Consider the following 23,661-nt stretch of genomic DNA (forward strand, 5'->3'; position numbering starts at 1 on the left):
AAACTTTCTTCGGAGATGGGAGGCAGAGTAGCAGCTAAATCTTTTCCTTCCACTCTTTTGCTTTGGGTTCTTATCTGGGAACCCAAAGGAGGTTCTTTCCAGCCCAGTGGGAGTGGTTTCAGAGTAAAGACGTTCTGTCCCTGGTCTCCTCTTCAGAAACCCCACCTCCTGTGCACCGATCTTTGATACTATCACACATAGTGAAAGTGGTGGAAGGTGCTCTATTCACCTAACTCAGAAGCTGCACTCCTCTGGCCCCACAGCCTGCAGCAAGCCTTTCCTCCCTATGTGCAGGAAGACTGGTCTGTCTCCTCTCCCGGGGCCAAGCCCTGCCTCTGCCTGCTCCGTTCCCAGCTGCCTTCGATGCCTCACCTTCCTCTCCTCCATCCTCTCCTCCAGGCTCCCTTTCCTGACTGCCTGTCAACTTGAAATCCTGCCCCAACTCCTGTAAAATTGACTGTGTATTGTATTTAACACTGGTAAGCACTGCCTGTCCTTCTCTTCATGTTTCTTCTCTCTCTAAATAGACCTTTAGCTTTCTTGAAGGCAGAGACGATTTCTTATCCTTCTATACCCATGTGTTCTGTGAAAAGCAATGATGGTTGACTGAAGGATGCAGAGAGATGACAGGGAGGACAAAAGAAGTAGTTGGCTGGAGGTGAAGTGGTCTGTGTAGGAACCAGATGGTTTCTTCAGGATTAACTGATAGAAGGAATTAAGTAGGTGTGACCACTCCTCTCTCACTCATTCTGTCTGTTTCAGTCTTGCTGGACTGTGAGCACTCTACAGAAACAAAACCTTATGTCCCAAAGACTGATGTCCCTGTCATCTTTAGAGTCACAGAGGCCCTTTCGTAGTTGAAGGATGATATGCTGCATGGTACTCCTCAGGTACACCAAAGATCCCGCAGGTAGAGAAGCTGGACTCATAACCAGCAATGGATGTTTCTTCCACCACGCAGCCCTCCCGGCTTCAGCTTCTCCAGTTAGCCTGCTTTTACCACTCTAGGTCTCATGGTTTCTGGGCTTGCTACTCGTTCAGATGAAATTCAGTTTTATATATTTAAGGTCCAAAGTATATACTGATTTCTACATACCATTAATTGCATTATGAGTTTCTCGAAGTTAGGAACCCTGTCTTATGCTTCTCTTGATCCCATCCCCGAACAAGTGTCAAAAGCATGAAAATATGAAATATGGCACTCAAGTTAATGTTGGTTGGTTAATATGATGTTACGTGATGAGTTGTGCTAAGTCCAAGTCGACCGAGATGGTATAACCAAGTGCTTATTTGCTCTCACGGTTACTAATGAAGGGAGTGTAGCAGTGATTCCAAGGGACTTTCTTGTCTCTTCCCTCCTCCAGCCCTGCAGTGTGGTTATCGCGCTGTTGAAGCCAGTGTTAGCTGGGCTTTTTTATTGTTTACTACTTAATCTGATCTCTGGCTTTTATGGTATTTAAGAGCGTTAGTTTTATAAATGTTTTTCTTGCTTAAATTCTTAAAAAGGAGTTTCAAGTGGAGACTAACCATTTTAACACTTGTCCACTAGAGGTCACTATTGAGATATGTATGTTTTTCCCCCTGGCTTTCATGCCTAAAGATGAAAAACCAAATTCATGTTGTCAGATGAAAATTTTTTTGCACGCTCTTCCACTCTGTCCAACAGGGCATGTCGTGATTTCCATTTGCATAATGCAGCTTACCATAATTAAGGTAGATCCTTCTATAAGGAGGTATGTTATTTTTTTGTTTTGCTTCTAAAATTATACATTCGATTTCATGTATCATTTTTTGATGTTTATTATGTCTACTTTCTCAAGTTAGAAACTTTTCTTCCAGTATCTTTAAATTGGAAGAATTTTATTGCCTTTGGTAGTAGTTTGTATTGTGTGTTATGTGAGATTGTTTTTCCTGTGGACTAAAGATTAAGATATTTATGTATATAATCAGATATTAATTAAAAATAATCATGTAGGTTCTCTTTGCATTTTGTGCCTATTTATACCGATTCTCCTACTACTAAATGCCATTGTGTAAGGAAGGCTACTATACATTATAAAATGAATTACATTCACATCAGTAATAAAAAAATCTCTCGGTATTCACTTTTTACTGTGAAGCTCTTCATTTTAAAAGCAATTTCATTTTTACAGTGAGACCCAGATACACGTGTTGTTACAACCTTACATATGATTATATCTTTCACTCTGTGACCCCTGCATGTTAGGAAGAAAGCACTCATCTGTGCACAGTATATCAGGTGTTTCTTTTTACTCTTTGCAAACATTGAGTCGCCAACTCTTTGTAAACCATGGACCTCAGAATGTCATTGCTTGGTTTTATTCTTTGAACTTGAAACTTTAATGTAAAATCTTTTCTTGATGTATTAGTAGTTTTGCCTGTCATTTCAGGTCTTAACTGTGACCATGGCTCATCATTTAATGTATCTGAAATGGTTAGGCAGGCAGTAAACCTAGATTTTATGGTTGGGGTGTGTGTGTGGGGGGTGTGTGTGTGTGTGTGTGTATGTGTTTGTTTACAGACTATTTCCTGTTATAGCTTATGTATGAATTTGAAATTATAATGAACAAGAAAATGCTAGGATATTTTCTTTAATGATTTCAATAATTTCTATGTCAACGGTATTGTTCCAGATACACAGAAGTTAATACAGTGTTTTAAAATTTTATGTAGATGTGTATACAAACACACACACATTGAGAGGATAGCTACCATAAGTATGATTATAAATGAATTATGTAGCATATTCCACATGGAAATACTGCATTCTTAAAGTATTGCAGATGCAGTTAAAATGAAAAAAATTAAGCAGTCATTAAAATCATAATAAATTGAAACCCTTTCAACAGACGTAATAGATTGTTGAGATGCATGAGAAAAATGAACTGTCCCAACTTATAAGAATGACCTTCACCAGTCTCCTAACACCTCCTGTTCTGAAGTCTCTAGTTATTTCCTATTTCATAGATTATTTGTCATGCCTTACGCAGAAGTTCTTGTGCATGTTTTGGATGAAATTAAACTACGAGGGGGACTATGCAAAATAAATCGTCTCTGTGTCATGAATTTATCTTGTGACAATATCAAAACAACTTGCTCTTTGCATTTTAAAACAGTATAAATGTATTTATAATACAGAGGCTTTGATCAATAGCTTATTTTTTTAATTAGTGTACATTTATCAGTTTGTTATTGTGCCATCATTTGAAAGATTGGATTTGCAAAAACATACATAGTGTTTTTGAGTCTCACATCTATTAATTAAACAGTAGCTATTTAGGTGCTACCAGGGGTTGGATTACTATAAAAACACTGCCTACCATTGGCAGCTCACTATTATTTTTGCTTTTAATAAGCAAACATGCAAGATTATCACATGTAAAATTCTGTTAGCCTCTAGTCCAAAACCATCAGGTCAGAGACTGAAGAAGTTGGAGAAGCTGATTTTCATGGTATTATATCCTCAGCTCAGAGACAGTGTCTGCTGATCCTTCTTGCCTGTTCCGACAACAAAATGGACCTGTTCTGGAAGTTCTTGGGGTTCTGCTCTGTGCTAGAAGAAACTAAACTAAATGTAATATTTAAATTCTTCCACATTATATTTTTAAATGGAATGACTTCAATGATGGAAATTTCAGAATAGTGGCAGACTGGAGAAAATAGTGTAAGGTGTAGGTTGAACCTGTCACTTTCCAAGTCCTTTACTAGCCTGCTTGGGGAAGCAGCTCCTGAAAAGACTTTAAATATTTACACTAGAATTCTCAAACAGAACTGATTTAATAACAAAATTTTATATATAAATCATTTGTTGACTATCTCTGCTATCTAGTGGCATGTGTGTAGGTTTTCTAAAGAGGTCCAATTCTTGGGTATATATATTGTAGAGCAGTTTTTAATTTTTCATAAGTTAACTTTTTAATGAATAAGGTGGAAACTGTGGCCATGATCCCAAGAAAAATGCAGAAAATGGCTATAATTTCAGCAAGTTTCAAGGGTGTTATTGCTATCCTTGAGTTCTTTAAGGGTGCTTGTAGCTCAGATTGATAAATTCTAGAGGAGGTGAACAATAACATTAGTTTATTTCAGTGTAGATATACTTGCTACTATTCCGTGAGGGAAATGTTGCCTGGAAATTTGTACAAAGCTTTAAAAAGATGATTTTTAATGTGAGTGAAACCCATTCTTAATTATTTTTTAAGAATATCCATAAGCCCCACCCAATTGATCTGTTTAAATCTTGTTAAGTAAGAATTTGTAATGTCACTTCTAGTCTTTAATGGAATGTATATATCTATATTTATATAGAGATATAATTTTTTTCCAGCTCCAGAAAAACTTTGAGAATACCTAACTTTGCCCTTCAATTTTTCTTTCTCTTTGTCAGTCAGCTACAATTAGCTTAATAGGAAAAGACACCATCCTGATATGATTGGCCACTTCATCACCAAATTCCTAAAGCTTATTCTTGGTCTGAGCATTTTTTTGCTCTAGTTTTTTTTCTGTTCATTTAATCTTCTCCCCTGGCCTGTATGTTCTCTGATAAGCCCTCTTTTCCTGCCACTGAACCTGTACTCTGTGGAAAATAAAGTATAGGGCACCCACAGCTTCACTGAAAGGAACAGTGAGAAAAGAACCAAACAGATTTGTCACTTCCCTGCTCTGTGTCTGGTGGAAGCACAGACCTACACAGTGGTGGAGGAAAGAAACCTGGGAGGTGGTGGGGCCCTGAGGGCTCCTGAGCCTCTGTGTGCCACTGCCAAGGTATAGTGCCCCAGCGAGGTATATCTAGGAGTCTGGGGATGAAGCATTTGGTGCCCTGGATCTTGTTCAAATAGAAAGGCAGGGAGAATTCCTAAGGCTCAGAGACACAGTTGGTAGAGGGAAGTTATCAAAGCTCCTCTGTGGATTTTGTAGCATTTCCTGCCTCTGGGAATCTGCCCCACCCTGTCTTTTTCCTCTTGTAAAGCTACTCCTTTTCCCAGCACAGAAACATAAGGCGAGGACGGAAGAGAAACAACCCAGCGTGGCTCTTGCTAAAGTCGTTCCTGATTGTAAGGAAGGCATGAGTGGTTGGCAGCATGTTTGTGAGTGTATGTTTATGTGTGTGTGGGGGAGAGAGAGAGACAGACAGACAGAGACAAAGACGCTGACTTGTCTGTCATCTCCCTCAATGTTAGTGTTGGGGGAATGAGTGTGTGTACCTACAAAAACCTTGACTACACATGAATAATACTACATTATAATGATACATTTAAGAGCCTGGAGAGCTCCTTTTCTGACACTAAACTTGCTTTTTTCTTGTTCTCCTTTTCAAAAGTCTTGTTCTTCGATGTGTTTCGAAACTTCTTGGGCATTTTTCCCAGAGAAGCCTCTGTTCTTTTCTTGCCCTTTGCTAGATGTCACTTCCTCACCAGCCATCGAATTCCATCTCCTTTCCCCTCAGGGCTGCTCCTCCAACCCTGCTTCCAAATTAAAGCTATTTATTGATGTATCGCCTGCTGGCACCTCAAAACTGCAGTGCAACTTAGAAGGTGTGTTCCTGAAAGAATTCAGAGACTGGAGGTGCTCCTGAAGATTGCTTGGGCTATGCCTTGGTTCTGTCTGGGAAGTAAATTCTAGATTCAGGCATTCGCTAATTTTTGCAACCTCAGTGGAGAAGAAATCCATGCTTTTGTCAGCTTTTTAGATTTGTTTGGCTGTGCATACACACTTTTTATAGCTCGGGGACATATATTTTTACATATTTGTCTTTATACCATAAAATCTGCTCCATTGCTTGCTTGTAACTTTTCCACCTAATTTTTGTGTAATTGATTATTCTCATTGCTGCTGAAAGTAAGACCATTTTTTTTTTTTTGCGCTAACTTAAGTCAGAGTTGTTTTTTGTTAGTAAAATTACTTAAGCTACAAAATCCTAGCCCATGATAGGATACAATAAGTATGCACTAGTAAGTGTGAGTGTTCAGCAATACTTGTTGATTAACAGAAAGCAGCCTTATTGTTGTCCTTTATAAAATAATACTATTTGGGGGATGTTGGCCTTTATTGGAGTGGATATTTAGCTATTTTATTATTTTATTTTTATCTTAAAGAGCATGTAGATAGTTTTAAATGCCAGTTTGCTTCACTGTTTCATAAACTTTGTTTTTAAATAACCCATATCTATTGTAGCTCATTGTCTTAATGGCTGCTTGGGGGAAAATCCCGTAAAATCTGTAAAGCTGGTTATCATTAGCATACTTTTGGACTTCAAATTCTTCAGGTAAGTTATAATTAGTTCATTATTCACCTTGAGTTTTTGGCCAGGATACAGAAGTCATAAATCACTAGAAGTACAAATGACCTGTTTTGCATATAAAATTCTGAAGAGCGTGATTATTTGTATGTGAGAGTGAAGAGATGCTTCTTTATATGTAATCATTAAAATGGCATCCGAGACTGTGATTCCTAATTTGCTGGGCGAATTGGCAGCTATATAATTAGTCTAGACTTCACTTCTGTAGTGTGAATAGACTGATGTTTTCTGGCTATTGTTGCTAAGGATCGAAAGGGCTGTCCTTTCACTCTGGCCAAGAATGCTGAGTCATATTTCATAGCGTTTTTGTTAGTTTGGCTCCTACCCACCTTCCCTTAGCTTGCTGTCCTAGATGGCATATTCATCAAATACTAGGGCAAAAAAGGTTTGCTTTCACCATTTCACTTCAATGGCCAACCCTCCCCACCATTCTGCATAATGAACATTCTCACTGATTTTCATGTGTTCTTAGAGTTTTGGTCACTTTTTAGTAACTTTGTTGTAGCAGGATAACTGAATTACATAGGAATCTAAATACCTGCCCTCATTTAAATATCCTCTACCATCTTTTTTTCCTTTTGTTTGAGAAAAATTTTTAAAGCAGCCAGAGCGTGTAAAATCTTGCCAGGCATTTTCATTTGTTATGGCAACAGACAAAAATCTCCAATTTTGAGTAAGCTTGGGGAAGCAGTGCTATTTTTGATTTATTTTGCTTTACCTTATCCTGTATGGTACCTTTGGCATTGTGTGATCTGTGGGTCATGGCCCTGGGTCATGGCTGTGGTCACTTGGTCCCTGTCGATTCCTGATCTGAATCTCCATCATCTTGCCCAGTCTGTCCCTGGTTTCCCAAGATGAAGGCAATGGCCGAACCAAGAATTTGGTTTTTCAAAGAGGCGTGCAGGCAGGGGCCCTTGCTTTCCTGCTTTCCTATTGCCTCTCCTTTGCGGGAATCACCAGAGCTAAAAACAGTCTGGTTACTTCTGCCAAAATAGTTGGGCAGCGTGTAGTTCTAACCACTCAGAAGTTTAGTGGAAGTGGTGGGTAGAATTCACCTCCGGATTTCATCCCGGGGCTTATGATGAAAACCTACATGTGTTCTGAGCAGCTTCTGGCTTTCCAGCAGCCGTGGGCGGGAACGTGGTGCCTGGTCTATTACTACCCTTTAGTAGCTGAAGAGGCCCTGGCTGCCGGTGCTGGCCATATGGTTCTAAAGACCAACTCGTGACCTGGTGGCCCTTCTGTAGGCTACACGCGGGCGAGCACCCATCCTTATGTTTTGCGTGGTGACTGCTGCTCCCAGAACTGTCACTCTTCACAGTTTTGTGTCCTTGCCTCGGACCCCAAGATGCTTTTGCTCAGAAAGCCCCCGGACCGGCTGCACCCCAGCTGGTGGTCTGTGCTGTTGCTGCCACCCAGCATTCTGCAGTTAGGCCTCATGTCTAAGACCAGTAGTGGCATCGCTTTGTGTGACCACACTTGGTCCTGACAAAGTTGCTGCAAAATGACTTAATTTGATGGATTAGGGAAGGCAGTACCTTTTCCCCCTTGAATGTTGAATGTTGACTATACTCCATACTGATTTCACCAAGACAACCTGTATGGGCAGTTGGCATTGGCTGGAAATGGTTTGATTGCAGCCCCTCAGTTGGCTGAACTAACTTTTGTGCTATGTGTGTGTGTGTGAGAGAGAGAGAGATTCATTTTTCATCAACCCCCAGGCTTACTAACTTGCTCACGTGACAGAGGCATCTTAAATTGGACTATTAATTTTATTGAGCATATTGTATCAGGGAAGGTACACATGTGTTGGGTTAATGATTTTTATAGCATGATGAGTGAAACTTCCTGAACCAAAATCTACTCTAGCCCAGCAGCATGAGTATCCCCTGGGAACTTGTTGGAAATACAGAGCCTCAGGCCCTAAACAAAGTCTACTGAATAAGATTGGGGTACCTCCTCCCCCAGTTTGTGTTTTAGTGAATCCTCTAGTAATTCTGATGTATTTGAAGGTTTGAGATCCACTGCTGCAGAGCAGAGTTACCCAGTAGAACTTCCTGTAGGGGTGGGGTTATTCTGTATCTGTCTATCCAATAGGGTAGCCACTAGTTACTTGTAGCTATCAAGCTCTGAAAATATAACCAGTATGAATCTAGATTTAAACTTACTTATTATTTTTGATAACTTTGTTTTTAATAACTTTATTGTTTCCTTTTTTAATAACTTTATTCAATCCCTCCACCCCAACCTCTGACAACCATAAGTCTGATCTATGAGGTGTTTTTCTTAGATTCCACATATAAATAATACATTAATAGCATTTGTGTTTCTCTGTAAGATGCATTTCACTTAACATAATGCCTTCAAGGCCCCTCTATGTTGCAAATGGCAAGGTTTCCTTTTTTGTGTCTGTAGTATTCTGTCGCACACTTACATACATACACACATCCGTTGTATGGATTTATAGATTTCATATTTTTATGAATATATGTTGCATTTTTTTTAACCATTCATCTGTTGGTGGATGCTTAGGTTGTTTGCATATCTTGGTGACTGTAAGTAATGCTGCAGTGAACATAGAGATGCAAGTTTTCTCTTGGAGACAATGATTTTCTTTCCTTCAGATAAATGCCCAGAAATGGGATTGCTGGAAGAAATTGTAGTACTACTTTAAAAATGTTGAGGAACCTCCCCACTTTTTCATAGTAACTGTATGAGCTTGTATTCCCAATCCAGATTTAAATTTAAATAGCCACATCTAACTAGTGGCTACGCATTGGATAGCCTCACTCCAAAGCGTACACTTCTGTTTATTATCATGTGGATAAACTAAAAGTCTTTAAATATAAGTTATTGGTTGTGAAATTACTAATTTTATGTCCCAGAATGAAATGCTTCTAGAAGAAAACTCCACTGTTATAACAATAGTTAATTTAGGTTCTTCTCTAGGGAAAGCAGGTAGCTGTTGCTAGCTGGTGGGGGAACATATTGAGTATTTAGTATTGAATTTGTGAATACACTTCAGCTGTGCAGTGCCTGGTAGCTTATGGCTTTTATAAATATAACTAATGAGGGCAGATACATGTCCTTTTAAGAGTTAAGCTGTTGCTCAGTAGAGCTGGGTCAACAATTTATTCCAGATGGTACTATCCAATGTATCTGGCAAGTGCTTTCTGTGGCTTCCTGCTGCAGGGATCACACTACTGCAGGGGGGGTGGCGGGGAGAGGAAGAATTAGGGTCAAAATAAGGGGGGTACATTTGTATGGGGAATATAATCAAAATGAAAATGCATACATTGTGCACAAATGAAAAATGATGTAAGAATTACATAAAATAAAATATTTTTTAAAAAAGACATTAATGCAGGAGATTTGGTGAGTCCCTTTCTTGGTTCCCCATACCTGAGTTCCCAGGCACTTTGGGTTTCTCCTTGTAGAATCATCCAGAAACATTGCAGCTTTGATTGTAGAATCTGTGCCAACACATAGTACTCTGATAAATGAAACTCTTGAATGACACTGGGGTTTTTAGATTTAGGAGGACTTGAAGGAAAAGAGAGTCCTACTGTCTTGTTCACCTGAATTATTATAAATGTGGGAAGATACTTTAAGACCAGTGTGTGGACATATAGCTCCATGGATAACATGACCACATCTTTGTCCCCTTTCCCAAAGCACGGGGGTAGCTCTGACTGACGGTGTCCCAGCAGTCAGCAGAGCCTGTGACTAGAGCAGAAAGCAGCAGTGAGGAGCCAGGGAGCCCCTGTGAGTGCTTAGCGCCCTTTCTTCCAAATGGAACAGCTGAAGAAGTCTCAAAATTAAAGCTATAGTCATTGACAGAAAGTAATCCTAAATTCTGTCATAAGCAAAGTTCTACATGACTGAGCATCCTAATTGAGGGCCCCATTTGTTGTGTTATTTAAATCCATATCATTGATTTTTGTAATCCACCTCTTATAAAAATCATAGAAAGTTAAAGACAGGGGAAGAGAATTTTAAAATGGCCATAATCCAGCCTTCTGCTGTCACACTTGACGAAACGGAGGCCAGAGAGGTTTTGAGTTGAGTAAAGACACACAGCAAGCCTAGGGCTGAGTCCTGGGAGGCCAGAGCCACCCCAGGAGGACCAGGCCAGGATTCTGTATCCTCACAGCACACCGTTTCTTTCCTGTGTGTCGCTCCTTTTTGTCTGTAGATTGTGTGTGTGCAGTGGTATTATAGTCAGAGGCTGAACAGATTGATGAAAAAGGAATATTTCAAAGGCATAATAAGAAATCTATGATTTTCACTCTTTAGTTATGTTTTAAAGCAGTTCTTCTTGCTTAAGTGTCAGGTAGATATCTTGAAAAATTCCACCAGAATATTTTGACTGATGAACCATTGCCGCTACCTAATCTTATATTAACTAGAGTTGCTCACGCCATATAAGCATATGATTTACTTATTGTACAACTTGTGTTGTAAACTGATTCTTTTTTTATGGACAGTTTTGTGGGATGGGTTTGTTTCTATTTATTAACTCTGATACCCTTTCTTTTGTGACTTAACCTTCTTTAAAATACATGCCTCTTCTGTTAGTCTAAAACTTTTGAAATGTTAGATGCTAAAAGCATGTAGCACTGTACGTGTAATAAGTACCCTCTAAGTATTGGTTGAGAGAGTGACTATTTATCCCATTCACCCAGGTCTGATTATTATTTCTTCTGATTTATACTGTGATGGGGGAGGCAAGTTTCAATAGAAAAGAATATTTGCTGTGTAACTTTTTTCCCTTCCTAACTTGAATGGAACCTGAAACAAAAAAAAAATTCACATGCACACCAAAAGGCTAGGCAAGGTTTAGTAAATTGAATGTGGGGTTATTGTTTGTGTCCACAAAACAAAGCCCTAAATCACATTTAGCATAATTTGTGGTTTTAAATTGGACTGATTTAGCAAGGAGAGTGAAATAATCTCTCATCCTGTCAAAAAAGGCGATACCTTCAGACCAGCATTTAATTGCATTGGCAAAGTAACTTGGGGAAGGCAGCAGTAATTCTGGCTGCATTATTCTTGGTTTGTGGTTAAATTGAGGTCATCATTTTCTCCTGGTTGCACTAACTTTCTTTATTGCTCTTCAAACTAATCCAATGAATGCAGTAAAAGGACCTTAGATGTGGCTGGAGGGAACAGGGGACGGGTGCACTGTGGGAGCAGGGAGCAGTGTCTGGCGTGGTGTGTCTCCACGCACTCCATTTGAAGTTCAAGGACACAGGAGTGTCCACAGAAGTTCAAGGACGCAAGTTGACACCCAGTGATTCAGTAGGCACGGCCTGGTGAATTTCTTCATGGTCACTTTCACAAAGTGAATACTATTCATTCACACACAAGTGTGTCACTGACTACACACCTAGAAATGTTGTACAGATAGGGCTCATATGTATTCTTGTTGGTGTCCCAAGGTGCAGTTTCTGGGGGAAATTTCCAGCTGCTTCAATATCCTGTGAAAATCCATCCTTTTATTTCCACCTCCACTTAAGTAACTAGTATGACTCGATCATTTTCCATCTCAACCATTGCCTCTTTCCAGATACCTTTGTCCAGAATGGTTCATATTCTTCACAGTCCCTTCCTCTAGCAAGAGCATGCCTTGTACCATTGCTACACCTTCTTTCCTCTAGAAGAAATCGGGTCATCTGTACCTGAGACATTCTAGAAAGCTGAAAATGATGGCATAAAATGCTAATGGACAGTAACTCTGTCCTCTTTGACTTTATTTCCCTGACACTTTGAAATAGCTGTCTTCTTAAATATTTTAGGTGTATATTTGCAGTTTTATATATGCCTTTTTAGTAGTTTTAAGCCATTTTTTCGCTGTTTCCTCAACCTTCTGGAACATTCCCTGGATGGAGCTGGTGGGATGGGAGAAAATGTATTGGCATCTTACATTGGCATAAGATAGTGGCTTTTTTTGCTGTACCTAGAGCCCTTGTCAGTGGTTTCAGTTACCTAGAAAATCTTGGTATTAGAGATTACTTGAACCACAGAGAAATTAATGGCCAATAGCAAATGTTTGTAGAAAAACTGGATCAACGAGTGGTGTAGATGAAGAATGATCTAATGAAAGTCCTTCTGGTACCAAGTGAGAGTTAGTGTTTTTGAGGTAAAGAAGCCTTTAGCTTTTAAATTTGTATTTACAAGTACTCCAGGGTAGGAAGAGGCTTTCAGGGTCCAGTGACTTATTTTGACCTGCAAGCTAATGTTCATGCCATGCTCTGAAGTTGTTTTCACATTCCCGTATAAATGGCTGAACACTGGTCTGTTGCTAATCTGATGTACCTTGGGGGTGGGGGGAAGGGAGGATTTTCAAAAGTGTGAAGGCCAGAGGCCCAAATCAGAAACTAGATAATGTGAAAACTTCACCATTTAGGGTTGAATTTAAGTTGTGATTTAGTGCAATGTTAAAGGAATGGGGTGATTCTTCAGGTAAAGGATGATTGAAACAGTTTGGTGACTATATCTATCATTAGGCAGGGATTTGGAGTTTTTCTGTCTTCTGGTAGAGCTACAAGGAAGCAAAAAGGAAGGAGACAGCTGTACTTATTAGACATTGTATGGCAATTTAAAAAGTATATGTTCTTTACAGTGCTTACGTATCAGCTGTTTATGTCCCAAATTGTCATCTTTCTGCCTGCTTCCTTCCTCTTTGTCCTTCTGATACAGGTTATGCCATGTGCTTCCCTAATCTTAAAAACATTTTTACTTGTACTTGGTGGTGAGTTACTTCTAAGAAAAAGCTACCTCGAAACCAGAAAGACACATACATGAATTAGGTGATGCCATTGGAGTTTCATCTCTGCTTGATTCAGGCAAAGCGTGTTGCTGGCGTTCCTTGCAAGGAGTGGGGTTCCAGTATTCACAGGCAGCATTTTTGTTCCGTAGCTGTGCCAGCAAACATCGCAGAACTGAAGAATTTGGAAGTGCTGAACTTTTTTAATAACCAGATCGAGGACCTGCCCACACAGATTAGCAGCCTTCAGAAGCTCAAACACCTGAACCTTGGGTGAGTATCAGTGGAGGAGGAAGGAAACTAAGGAGGAAGAAGAGCGTGAAAGGGGTGGGTGGCTGTGGGTGAGGGAGGGCTGCCATTTATAGGGTTGTATGGGAGAAGCCGATTATTCATTTCTTTTTATGTTTTAGGTTTTTGAAAGTTTTGTTATACTACATCCTTTCAGAGGCCTCCATTAGTGCCTATCTATTGGAGAGCTAATTGTCACAATAAGAGGATTTTTTATTGTAGTTTGTTTCCAATAAAATTTTATCTCAGTTACATTGATTGAGAAGGGACTTACTTGCATAGCATTGATTATTCAGACCAATGGTTGATTGTTTTCTCTGTATTAAGAATAAATGGTTTACAAAGGACTTCCCTTCTACGGAGGAATTGGGGGGGGTACATTTCCTAATACCACTTCATTGATTCTTACAATTCTTTTATGTAGTTGAGAGGTTACAATCCTGTGTCTTCATTTATACAAAGGTGAAGAGAAGTTTTATTCAGCTGAGGTTGCAGAACCAGGTAGCAGTGAATAAATAATACCATCTATTGCTTTACAGTTTTCAAAGTCCTCCTGCCAGTATTTGACCCTCAATAATGATGAGGGAGGAAAGGTAGACATTAGCTTTCATTTCATGGAATGGAAGCTAAACCCTTTCAGAAGAGGTACTGCTCCCAGTTGCCTCTGAAGTTCAGGGCCAACCTAGGCTGATAATACTATTGTTTGAGGCCATGCCCTCCCAATCAGACACCAACATGCCACCAGGAACTTCAGCTTCTGAATTCTGGCTTCATTGTTAACGACTGTTAGATGAAACTGCCTACTCATGCTGCATCCCCAGTGTGAAGTAATATATTCTCTGAATTATCATTATAACCATTAAATATGATAGTTAAGCCAGTGATTTACATGGAGCGACAGTCAAAGCTGGCCAGGTTTGATGGCTTCAATAGGAAGCAAACCTGAAAAGCAAATCTCATTCATGAAACAACTTTTGGGTCATTCTTTCCATGGAGAGTTTGGTTCAACATTTATTTTGATGTTCTCTCTGGATGAGACACTGTAAAATCCATGAGCTTTCTTTTCCCTGATATCTTAGGGAAAGTCAAGTTTAGGGGTAGGTTAGTGTCACCTTAGATCAGATGGCTTTTTACACCTACAGAGATGGAGACTGTTAGCTGCTATTATCATTTTACTTACTCATTTATTTTTTGAACTCTTAAGTGCTGTTCCCTTGGAAACCTTGCTGGTGGTGGGGCTCAACAGTGAAGCACAATGCAGGACTTGGGGGCTGGGGCAGTGCCAGCTATAGAGCTTGGGCAGCACACGATGACCCTGATGTGTCCAGGGTTGGAGTTGCAACGGTCATGGGAAGGGCAGGGCCACTACTTCAGGTGAGATTCTCGGAAGGGTTCCACGGGGGTTAGTGTTGAGCTGAGACTGGATTCAAGAGAAGGGATTTCTTAGACACATAGCAGCGGGAAGGCATCTCATGCTGAGAGAATGACATATTAAAATCTCAGAGCACTACATGCTCCAGGAGTCGAGAGTAGTTTGGTGAAGCTAAATGTGACGTGTGAGGCAAGGAGTGGCTAAGGGGAGAGGCGAGACCAGACAGGCATGGCTGCCTGCCATTCTTTTAATGAGTGTTTCTCATGCCAGGCACTGTGGTAGATACTGGCCACACAGCTTATGTGGCGTGTTCTTTACAATTGGGGAAGCAGACTGTAAACAAATCATCTCTAATGGCAGGGAGTCGGAAATGCTAATGAAGGGGCTCATGTGTCAAATACAGGAACTCTGATTCTATCTCGCTAACCACTGAGGAATTTGCATAGTGTAGTAATGAATTTAAAATAAAGTCCACCTTTTGTATAAAGGGTCACTAGCTGGGGGAAGTTTTAGGAGGTACAAGGAGAGGTTCTTACACCTGTCTGAATACTGGATTAGTTCTCCAGGGCAGTGAGAGTGGGGGCAGGGGAGAAATCGTATTTATATATCATTTATAATATTATGTTACATTACCATGAAATTTATTTAACCTTGGGGAGGGGATATAGTTCCAAACGAAATGGTGCATGACTAATGAATATCTTACTTACCCCTGTTTTTAATGTTCTATTAATTTAATGTTGATTTACAACAGGAGGGATTGCATATGAAAAAAACGTAAGAGAGAAAATGGGTGAGGCAAAATTGGCAAGACAATAACGGATGGGCTGGGATATTGTGAGCAACTGAACTAGCAAGGTGCAGATAGCTTTGGGCAGAAGGTGAGCTCAGGTTTTATTCATTTGGGCTCTAGGTGCTTTAGAGCAGTTACAAAATTTTTTTCAGTCAGATGTGTCTTAGATGCCTCTTTGTCACCTTTGGAACTGTTCACCTGTTTTACTGTCAGTGCTTTATTGATTGTAAAAACTTCTGTATTTAATTACGTGGCTACATAGATGGGGTTGTCGAAGTCTCGACAAAATTGTTGGTTTTCTGTGAAGGGAATGAAAATTGGCTTTAGTAAAGGATGCTCCCATCCTCAAATGGCATAAAGAATTATACCTGTATGGCCTTGGTAAAGGCAGGTCACAGAGAGGGCCGTCTTAAAATAAGCAACCAGAATAGAAATACGCTTGCAGGAGACACTGCAGCCAAGCACTTAGGCCACGTGTGTGTAGAATCTGAACAGCGTGCCCGGCCAGATGTTGCTTGTAAAGTTTTATGTAGTTTATTTGCTGATGATGACTAAAGAGATCAGAAGTGAGTTTTAGGCCATCTGACCAAATAAAGGCGAGTTTAGTTTTCTTCCTAATTTCTATTCTACTTATGTCTTTTTCTTCTGTTCGTATTTCTACTTACAGAGTTGTTTCCCAAAACATGTGAAGCCCCACGGGTTAGTGTTGGTCAAGGGATAATCTCACAGCACCAGCTACTCTGGACTCTGATTCCCCTAGGGAGATGCTCAAGCTTCTCTTGGTACACTTAGAGGTTTTCGCTAAGTACAGTATTGAGTGTTCATGGATTTGGATTTGTTTTTTTTGTTTTTTTTTGTTTTTTTTTCTGAAAATGGGAAGTAGGTTACTTCAGAAGACATAGAAACTCTTGCCTTTAGCCAAAATCATTTTATTGAAGGAGGAAGAGCCCAAGAAGACCTCGGAGAGCAAAACCTTCTAAAAGAAAGGTATTAGTATGGACTGTCACAGCTTTTAGATGAAGAAAAAAGATGTTGAACAGCCTTTGACTCTCTGATTTTATAAATTTCATCACATGTTGGTGTTTTCCCATTACCAATTAGCATTTGAAAAATGTTTGCATGCAAACAAGAATTTGTACCATTTGGCATAATTGAGCTGATGTAGTGCAGATAGAAAACCTGCGCCTGGCAGTTGAAGTTATCCATGATGGTCTTCTCCCAAAAGGAACTTGCCTGTTTAGGCTGAGTCAAAATTTCCCTTAATTCTCCTGAAATATAATTGTACTTAGAGCTCTCGTTTCTTGATAGCCCACTGGGAACCATGAATTGTGTTAGGGACTTCATGTGTTTTCTCTCCCATCCTCTTGGCCATCCTCCCATCCTCTTGTTGCTGGGAATGTATCACTATCCTTATCATACAGTTGAAGAAATAGGGTCTAGAGAAGCGGAGTAACTTCCCACAGTCATCCAGCTGGCCAGTGCTGTGACAGGATTTCTTACCTGCTATTTACTTCCCTACGCCTGTTGCTACATCTCATGGAAATCCTCTCAAAGCAGACCTTGCACCCTTGTTGTAGATTTGGAAGTTAGCAGCCTCTGAGGGTGAAGCCATCACATTGCTGCCCTGAGGCCTGCAAAGATATGCAATTCTTGCATTGTTTGTAGCCCATTGTTAGCATTGCTTCTGGACCTCCTGGACCTTCTGAAGCATTTCCCTACATATGGCTTCCTTTCTGCCTGCCAGCCTTGTGGGCTTACTACTGTCACTTACTATTCAATGCATGGGGAGGGCTCTGCTGTATTCCTAATAAGTTGGGGTTATTGGTTTGTGGCTCAGAGAGAAGAACCCCCTGCAGTTTGATAGATGCCTGCACCTGGAGGTGGTCAGTCTCATGCTGACTCTCGACCCCTTTTTCTCTAAGGAATTCTGACGATGACTTCCTGAGCCTTATGTTTCAAAACTGTACTTCTTTATTTGGAGGGACTACTTGATTGGTTACTTTAAAAAAAATGGGTAAGAGCAGTGTTTAAAGAAAGAAGCACCTAGTGTATATTTCTGTGCCTTTCCCACTGTCTCTGGTGCTGCTTTCATTTTATTCAGCTCTTCACATCAGAGTGACCTGGCCTCCATGAGGTCAGGGTGCTCTCTGAAACCTGACACCCTCATCAGTAGAGCCCGAAGTCCTCATTACTCACCTCTTTTAGTTTGTTCTTCATGTCAGAATCACAGAGATAATTGCAAGCACTGTCCTGCCTGCATTACACAGTAGTTTTTATGATCCAGGTGAAATTCTAGGTAATAAATACATACATAAACTCAAATTGTCATAGGGTTTATTTTGCTAAATATCAAGTTTGCCCATCAAGGGATGGAATTCCTTTTCTTTTGGTTTGCCTTCTGCTATAAGCTATTTTCTCATGATGCCTGATTGATGGACTGGATTATATCTAACACGGCAAAGGTCAATGTTGAGAATTCTTTTTAGTGTCACCATCCCTCCCAACTTTCAGTGTCTGTGAGCTTAGATATTTTAAAAGAATTATTTAAAAATCAGCTCTTAAGTATACACAGATACATTAAGAAAATAATAAGAGGCAGTAATAGATAAGTTTCCCATAGATTTTATTGGAGATACGGATTTTTAAATTTTTAGTTATGATAAAACACACACCCCATAAAAATCTACCATGTAAGTCATCTCAGGTTTAGATTCAATGGTGTGAAGTGGTATGTTTCCATTGTGGTACAGTCAGTCTCCAGGACTTTCTCATCTTGCAGAATGGAAACACCATCCCATCAACGACAGCTCTGTATTTCCCTATCCTACAGCCCCTGCACCTACTGTTCTAATTAGACATCATTTTGAACATTATTGGTGATAGAACAAAAAAGTGATTTCCCCCACCATTGGAGAAAATAAAGGAAGTGTTTGAAAACTATAAAGCTTAGTATGTATCTTTGGAGGTCTTGTTATTGCTGCATTCATAAAGAAGTTTTTTCTCTAAAACAGATATTTTATGATGATTTAAGTTTCAATGAAAAACAGTGATTGAAGTTCACCACTGGAGAAAATGACAGCTAAGACATATTCAAATGTTTCTCAAACATACAGTTTCCTCAAACAGGTTTTTTCACTAAAATTTTAGGCTGCTTCAAAAATCATTAAATGATTATAGAATGATGGCACTCGTAGGCCTGTTGAAGAGGTGGTCTGAGTAAGCATGTCAACACTGATGTTTAATATATGATGTCTTGGATTCCCCCTACCCCTCTCCACAGCATGAATAGATTAAACACCTTGCCTCGAGGATTTGGCTCCCTACCAGCTCTGGAGGTCCTTGATTTGACTTACAACAACTTGTATGAAAAGTCTCTTCCTGGAAACTTCTTCTACCTTAGTAAGAAACTTTTAATTCTATAAATCTCCTTAAAATGGTACTTTGCGTTCTAAAAGTGAAATTTATTTGCCAGGGCCCAAACTCCAAGAGAAATTATTGGACATATATATTTTTTTCTTCACAGATTCCTTTTGCATATTCCTTCATTGCTCAGCAGTATGTATGTTTGATATATAGTTAGCTGACACCATTCCGCTGAAGTGGACTTAGTAATGTCATATTAACTTTCCAGTAGAGCTTATGTGCCTAAATGAGATCAAGTCTCACATTTAGCTTAGGAACTTGACTTTCTTTTTGAAGAGCATGTTTAAAAAAATATGTCTATTAACTCTTTATGGGTTACTTGCCTGTAGATATTCCATTTATGAAAATCTCCATTAATTAACCACTAACAGAATTTTTTGACTTTCCAGACAGGATACTTGTTGTAAGTCTTTTGGTTGTTTTCATTGGTGCATTCTATTTTTGTCTAGTATATAATCAAATGTCGAGAAATTGTTAGTCACAGATGAACACACTTTATCCTTTCATATGCAAACTTTTTTTGCTGCAGATGCTCAAAAAATAAGGAAAATTTTTTTAAGATCTCATGAAATATTTAGGAATGAGTTGTTTCCCTTAAATGACTGTTATGCTTCTTCCAATAGTGACATAGAAAGCATCCAGAAAATCTGAATTTTGTGAGCTGGTTTCTAAAATTTCAGTTTTTACCTTGTGTATGCTCTCACTCCCAGACTTTCTCAAGCATATGAAGCCAATTCTAAAATATTTTCTCGGGCCATGGAAGAAATTATATCTGTTATGTAAATTCTGTCAAATTTTAAAACATTATAATGTAATTAAATAGCTGTAAACAAACAAAACTCAAATCTAATTATGTTCCTTTTTTTTTTTAAAGATTTATTTATTTTACACAAGAAACGGGGTACAAGCCAGATGCGCGGGAGGGTGAGAGGATTTACCAGAGTCAGAGCAGGGAACAGAACAGGCAGACTGACGAAATACACTGCTGAGGGGAGCAGCAGGCAAGACAGGAGAGGTCTGCTGTGCCATGTGGGGCCCTCCCTGGCCAGCCGGGATCGAACCCGCGCTGCAGAGGCTGTGGGCAGCTTCACAGCGCGGTGCTCAACCACCTGGGCCACCAGGCCCTAATTATGTTCCTTTTTAAGATTTTACCCTTCAATAGTTTGTAATAGTGTTATCATTGTGTAACATGGTAAATAAGTGTCTGAATACAGCTGTTCACCTAAGCTAGGGTTTTCTCTGTTTTTAAAGTCCATGTCACCACTTTAGACCCTTGGTCTTCATTTATTGCTGTTGTTAAAGCTGGGAAGCAAGTAATAATAATTAGTCTGATCCCAGAAACAAACTCTGACTATGGCCTCCATCACTTGGAAGCCTTTTACTTACTTATTTTAACACGGTTCTGTTTACAAGAAAGAGCCCTTTTCTCCTGAGTATTGATAGAAGTGACACAATGGTCTTTTTTGTTTTACTTGGAATGCAAAAACAGTAATAAATGTGAGTCGGAAGTAATAGAAGAAAAATAGCTATCTTTTTCTAGTGCTTATGGAAACTCCATGCCAAAAACTGCTAGTGCCCACAGTTGTTAATTGTGTCAGTCCTGCTGGATATAGATGTTTTCCTAAACACACCAGCTCCGCAATAAGCCAGTAAATCTAAGTTTGACCTGCTTGTTATTATTGTGAGCCCTAGGTATGTCACAGGCTTTTCACCAAGCCGGGGTTATTAATCAAAGCTGACTCCCTTGTATTGATCAGACCTCAAGTGGTTGGGTTCCATGCCACCCTGTTTATATATTGCTGTTTAATTTGCAGCCACCCTGCGTGCACTCTATCTAAGTGACAACGATTTTGAAACCCTGCCGGCAGATATTGGGAAGCTCACAAAGTTGCAGATAGTAAGTAATTTATCTAAATTCTTAGAAAATCAATTCACTTCTGCAGCCCTTGTAAGAGTAGAATCAAGTCAATTTAAGCAGGAGTATGGTTTGTTTTGCAGGAATAAACCACTACTCCCGATACTGTTTCTTGTTCATCCCTAGACCCTTATAAATAAATTGAAAGGATTGAGCCTTCGAAGAAGAGAGGACATGCGAGAGGACAAGAGTTGCTGTTGAGCACCTTTTATGTGAAAATTGTTTGACAACCCCTTGTGTTCTTATATTTAGCTCAGCCTCAGGGATAACGACCTGGTCTCGCTGCCAAAGGAAATCGGGGAGCTTACTCAGCTTAAGGAACTCCACATTCAGGGGAACCGTCTGACAGTGCTGCCCCCAGAACTCGGTAAGATTTCTGATGAATCACCTTAGTTCTGGGTTTAATTAATAATAATGATCCAAATGCAGCAATTCTGAATAACTCTCCTTTTCTTGGCAAACAGCCTCCACTGACGCACCCAATTCTTATCATTTCTAGTAGCTTTTGTCATTGACCAGAGTTTAGCCATTTCAGGTTGACCTGTCCTGCATTGTTCAGCAGCTGCAGTGCCCAGTGTCTCAAAAGCTGCTGCCGAAACACCAGCTGGCTCTGCTGCCCACACGGAGGCTCACGAAAGAGCCTCAGATCAGTGGTAATGGTCTTATCAGTAGCTCCTTCTTTACTAGCAGGTGATTTTCTAAAAATCCAATCATTGCTCTTATCTTTTGTAATCCTTAATTTTTTTTTAATCCTTAAAGCACTTTTACCAAATAATTGTTATAGCTCCTTGAAAAATACCTTTTCCAAACTTGAACTTGGTTCTCTCCTGATTCCATTTCCGTTGGGAATTGGTCACTGTGCTCTGGTTCGGAATTCCTTGATATTTCTCCCCCGGCAGCTAGATCTCAAGATTCTGCCCTCTGGTTCACAGAGCTCAGGGTGGGCTGATGGCCTCCTCAGAAATTACCTCTGCCCAAATGTTCTGTTGTTGTGTATGTGCTTCCCTTCTGGAAAAATTCAGGAATGCACTTCTCTTTTCTCAGGCATATTCTCAGTACTCACTGATTTCTTCAAAACAGCTGCATTGTTTTCTCATACTATGATTATTTGCTTTTCTGTTGCAAAATGTTATAATTTTAATAAACACATTGAACTCAGAGTTCCTGGAGGAAGTAGTTCCTCAAATGAGGCTGGTGGTTTTAAAGAGGTCAGTTGTTATAAATGAGGATGTAAGCACATGAGAGCAGAGGTTTGGCATTTGTTCATGGCTCTAACCCCAGTGCCACCCTTGTACTGAGCATGTGGGAGGTGCTCAAGGAGCCTGCACAGAATGAGTGAATCATCGAAGGGCTCGACAGCAGGGTGTTGGGTAGACTCTGAGTAGACACAGTTTGACTTCTTTTTGAGTTGCATTGTCCAGTGTGACTGTCACTAGCTCCCTTTTAAGTGCTCAGTAGTCACATGTGGCTAGCGGCTACCCCATGGGAAAGCAAAAGTAAAGAACATTTCATTGGCCCAGAAAGCTCAGATGGGGGTTGCCAGTGTAAGGGAAAAGCACTCATGTGATTTCATTCAACAGATGTAGTTTCACAGCCCAACACTCCCACCCACCCATCTAGCTCCTTTGTTAGTATAAAGGCCTAGAGAAATTTGTACTGATTTTAAGGGCCCAGAAGTAACTCAGAACCTTCTCTGCATTGAGTTATAATAGTCACTCTCACTTCAGGAACAGGCTAGAGGATCAAGAAAAGATCTTTGCAGAAATTTTAAGGCAAGAAAATTCCTGTCAAAAGAAATACTCTGTACAGTGATTGCTAACCATAGGTATTAGCCTTACCAACACATACACATTTTTACAGAATAAAAATGCATGATTCCTTCCCAGCCTACCAAATCCAATCTCAACACAAGAATCGAAGTCTCTCTACTACGGCAGAGCTCACTTAGTGCTCCGACGTGTGTCCTTGGTTGGTGTGACTAGTAGAAACAAACAGAATGTCTATTTTCTTGTTTTATTTCTTTAGTCCAATAACAAGGCAATTGAAGGCATTAGATTAATGAATGATTTCTATCAGATAATTTGTTTTTCTAACAAATAGCTAGTTGAACCTAGACTTACACATCTATTTGTGTATTTTTAAATCCTACTCATGTTGCCTACCCTATTTAAATATTGCATGTAAACCTATTTGCCTGACATCACTGTTGAGGTCCCCAATAACAAATTATATATATTTTTATTCAGGAATAGAATTGAGGAGGAAGTATTTACAGGACTTTATTTTTGTAAGCCAGACCTAGAAAAGCTTCATCTCAACATCTGCTTGGTGGCAGTTTTCCTTCATGGCAGACAAACACTTAGCTGGAGATAAGTGCTAAAACCCCTGGGAGTTTCTGCTGCAAATCTAAACACAAAATGAAGACAGATGTTTTACTTATTTTTGAACAATGATTTTTTTTTTTTTTTGAAGTCAAGAATAAAATAGTAGTAGTATATTAAGGCCTTGTGTGCCAGGATACAATGATGATGGCTGCCTTTGCTACATCCTGCAATATCTCCACAATCATCACAAAAATAGCTAAGTGGGCTTTTTTGAAGGTGAGGAAACTGAGGCATAGAACGGGTTGTTAACACATCCTCAGGGACACAGTGAGTTTGGAACCCTGACAGCTCGTGGTCCAGGTACCTGTTCTTTTACCACTGTGCTGTATCCAGTCCATTTTTGTGGCAGCAAGAGTATTCCAAAAAGCAGTTTTCAAGTGTAGACAAAACACAGCTTCTGA

At 39.8% G+C, this 23,661-nt stretch overlaps 1 protein-coding gene across 4 annotated transcripts in view; it reads left to right on the forward strand.

Moving 5' to 3' along the window:
• The window catches only part of RSU1 (Ras suppressor protein 1), a gene marked incomplete at both ends in the record, with an annotated part of 151,012 nt that overhangs the window by 19,393 nt on the left and 107,958 nt on the right, over positions 1–23,661 (forward strand). For 3 of the 4 annotated variants that reach the window (XM_084253552.1, XM_084253553.1, XM_084253554.1), the window contains 4 exons: positions 13,238–13,358; positions 18,819–18,937; positions 20,776–20,858; positions 21,129–21,243. In XM_084253552.1, coding sequence (XP_084109678.1) covers positions 13,238–13,358; positions 18,819–18,937; positions 20,776–20,858; positions 21,129–21,243 — 438 coding nt within the window. The remainder of the gene's footprint in view (positions 1–13,237; positions 13,359–18,818; positions 18,938–20,775; positions 20,859–21,128; positions 21,244–23,661) is intronic. The other variant, XM_084253555.1, reaches the window with a different exon arrangement.

The sequence above is a fragment of the Talpa europaea genome, assembly GCF_964194135.1.
Source record: "Talpa europaea genome assembly, chromosome: 14".
Taxonomy (NCBI): domain Eukaryota; kingdom Metazoa; phylum Chordata; class Mammalia; order Eulipotyphla; family Talpidae; genus Talpa; species Talpa europaea.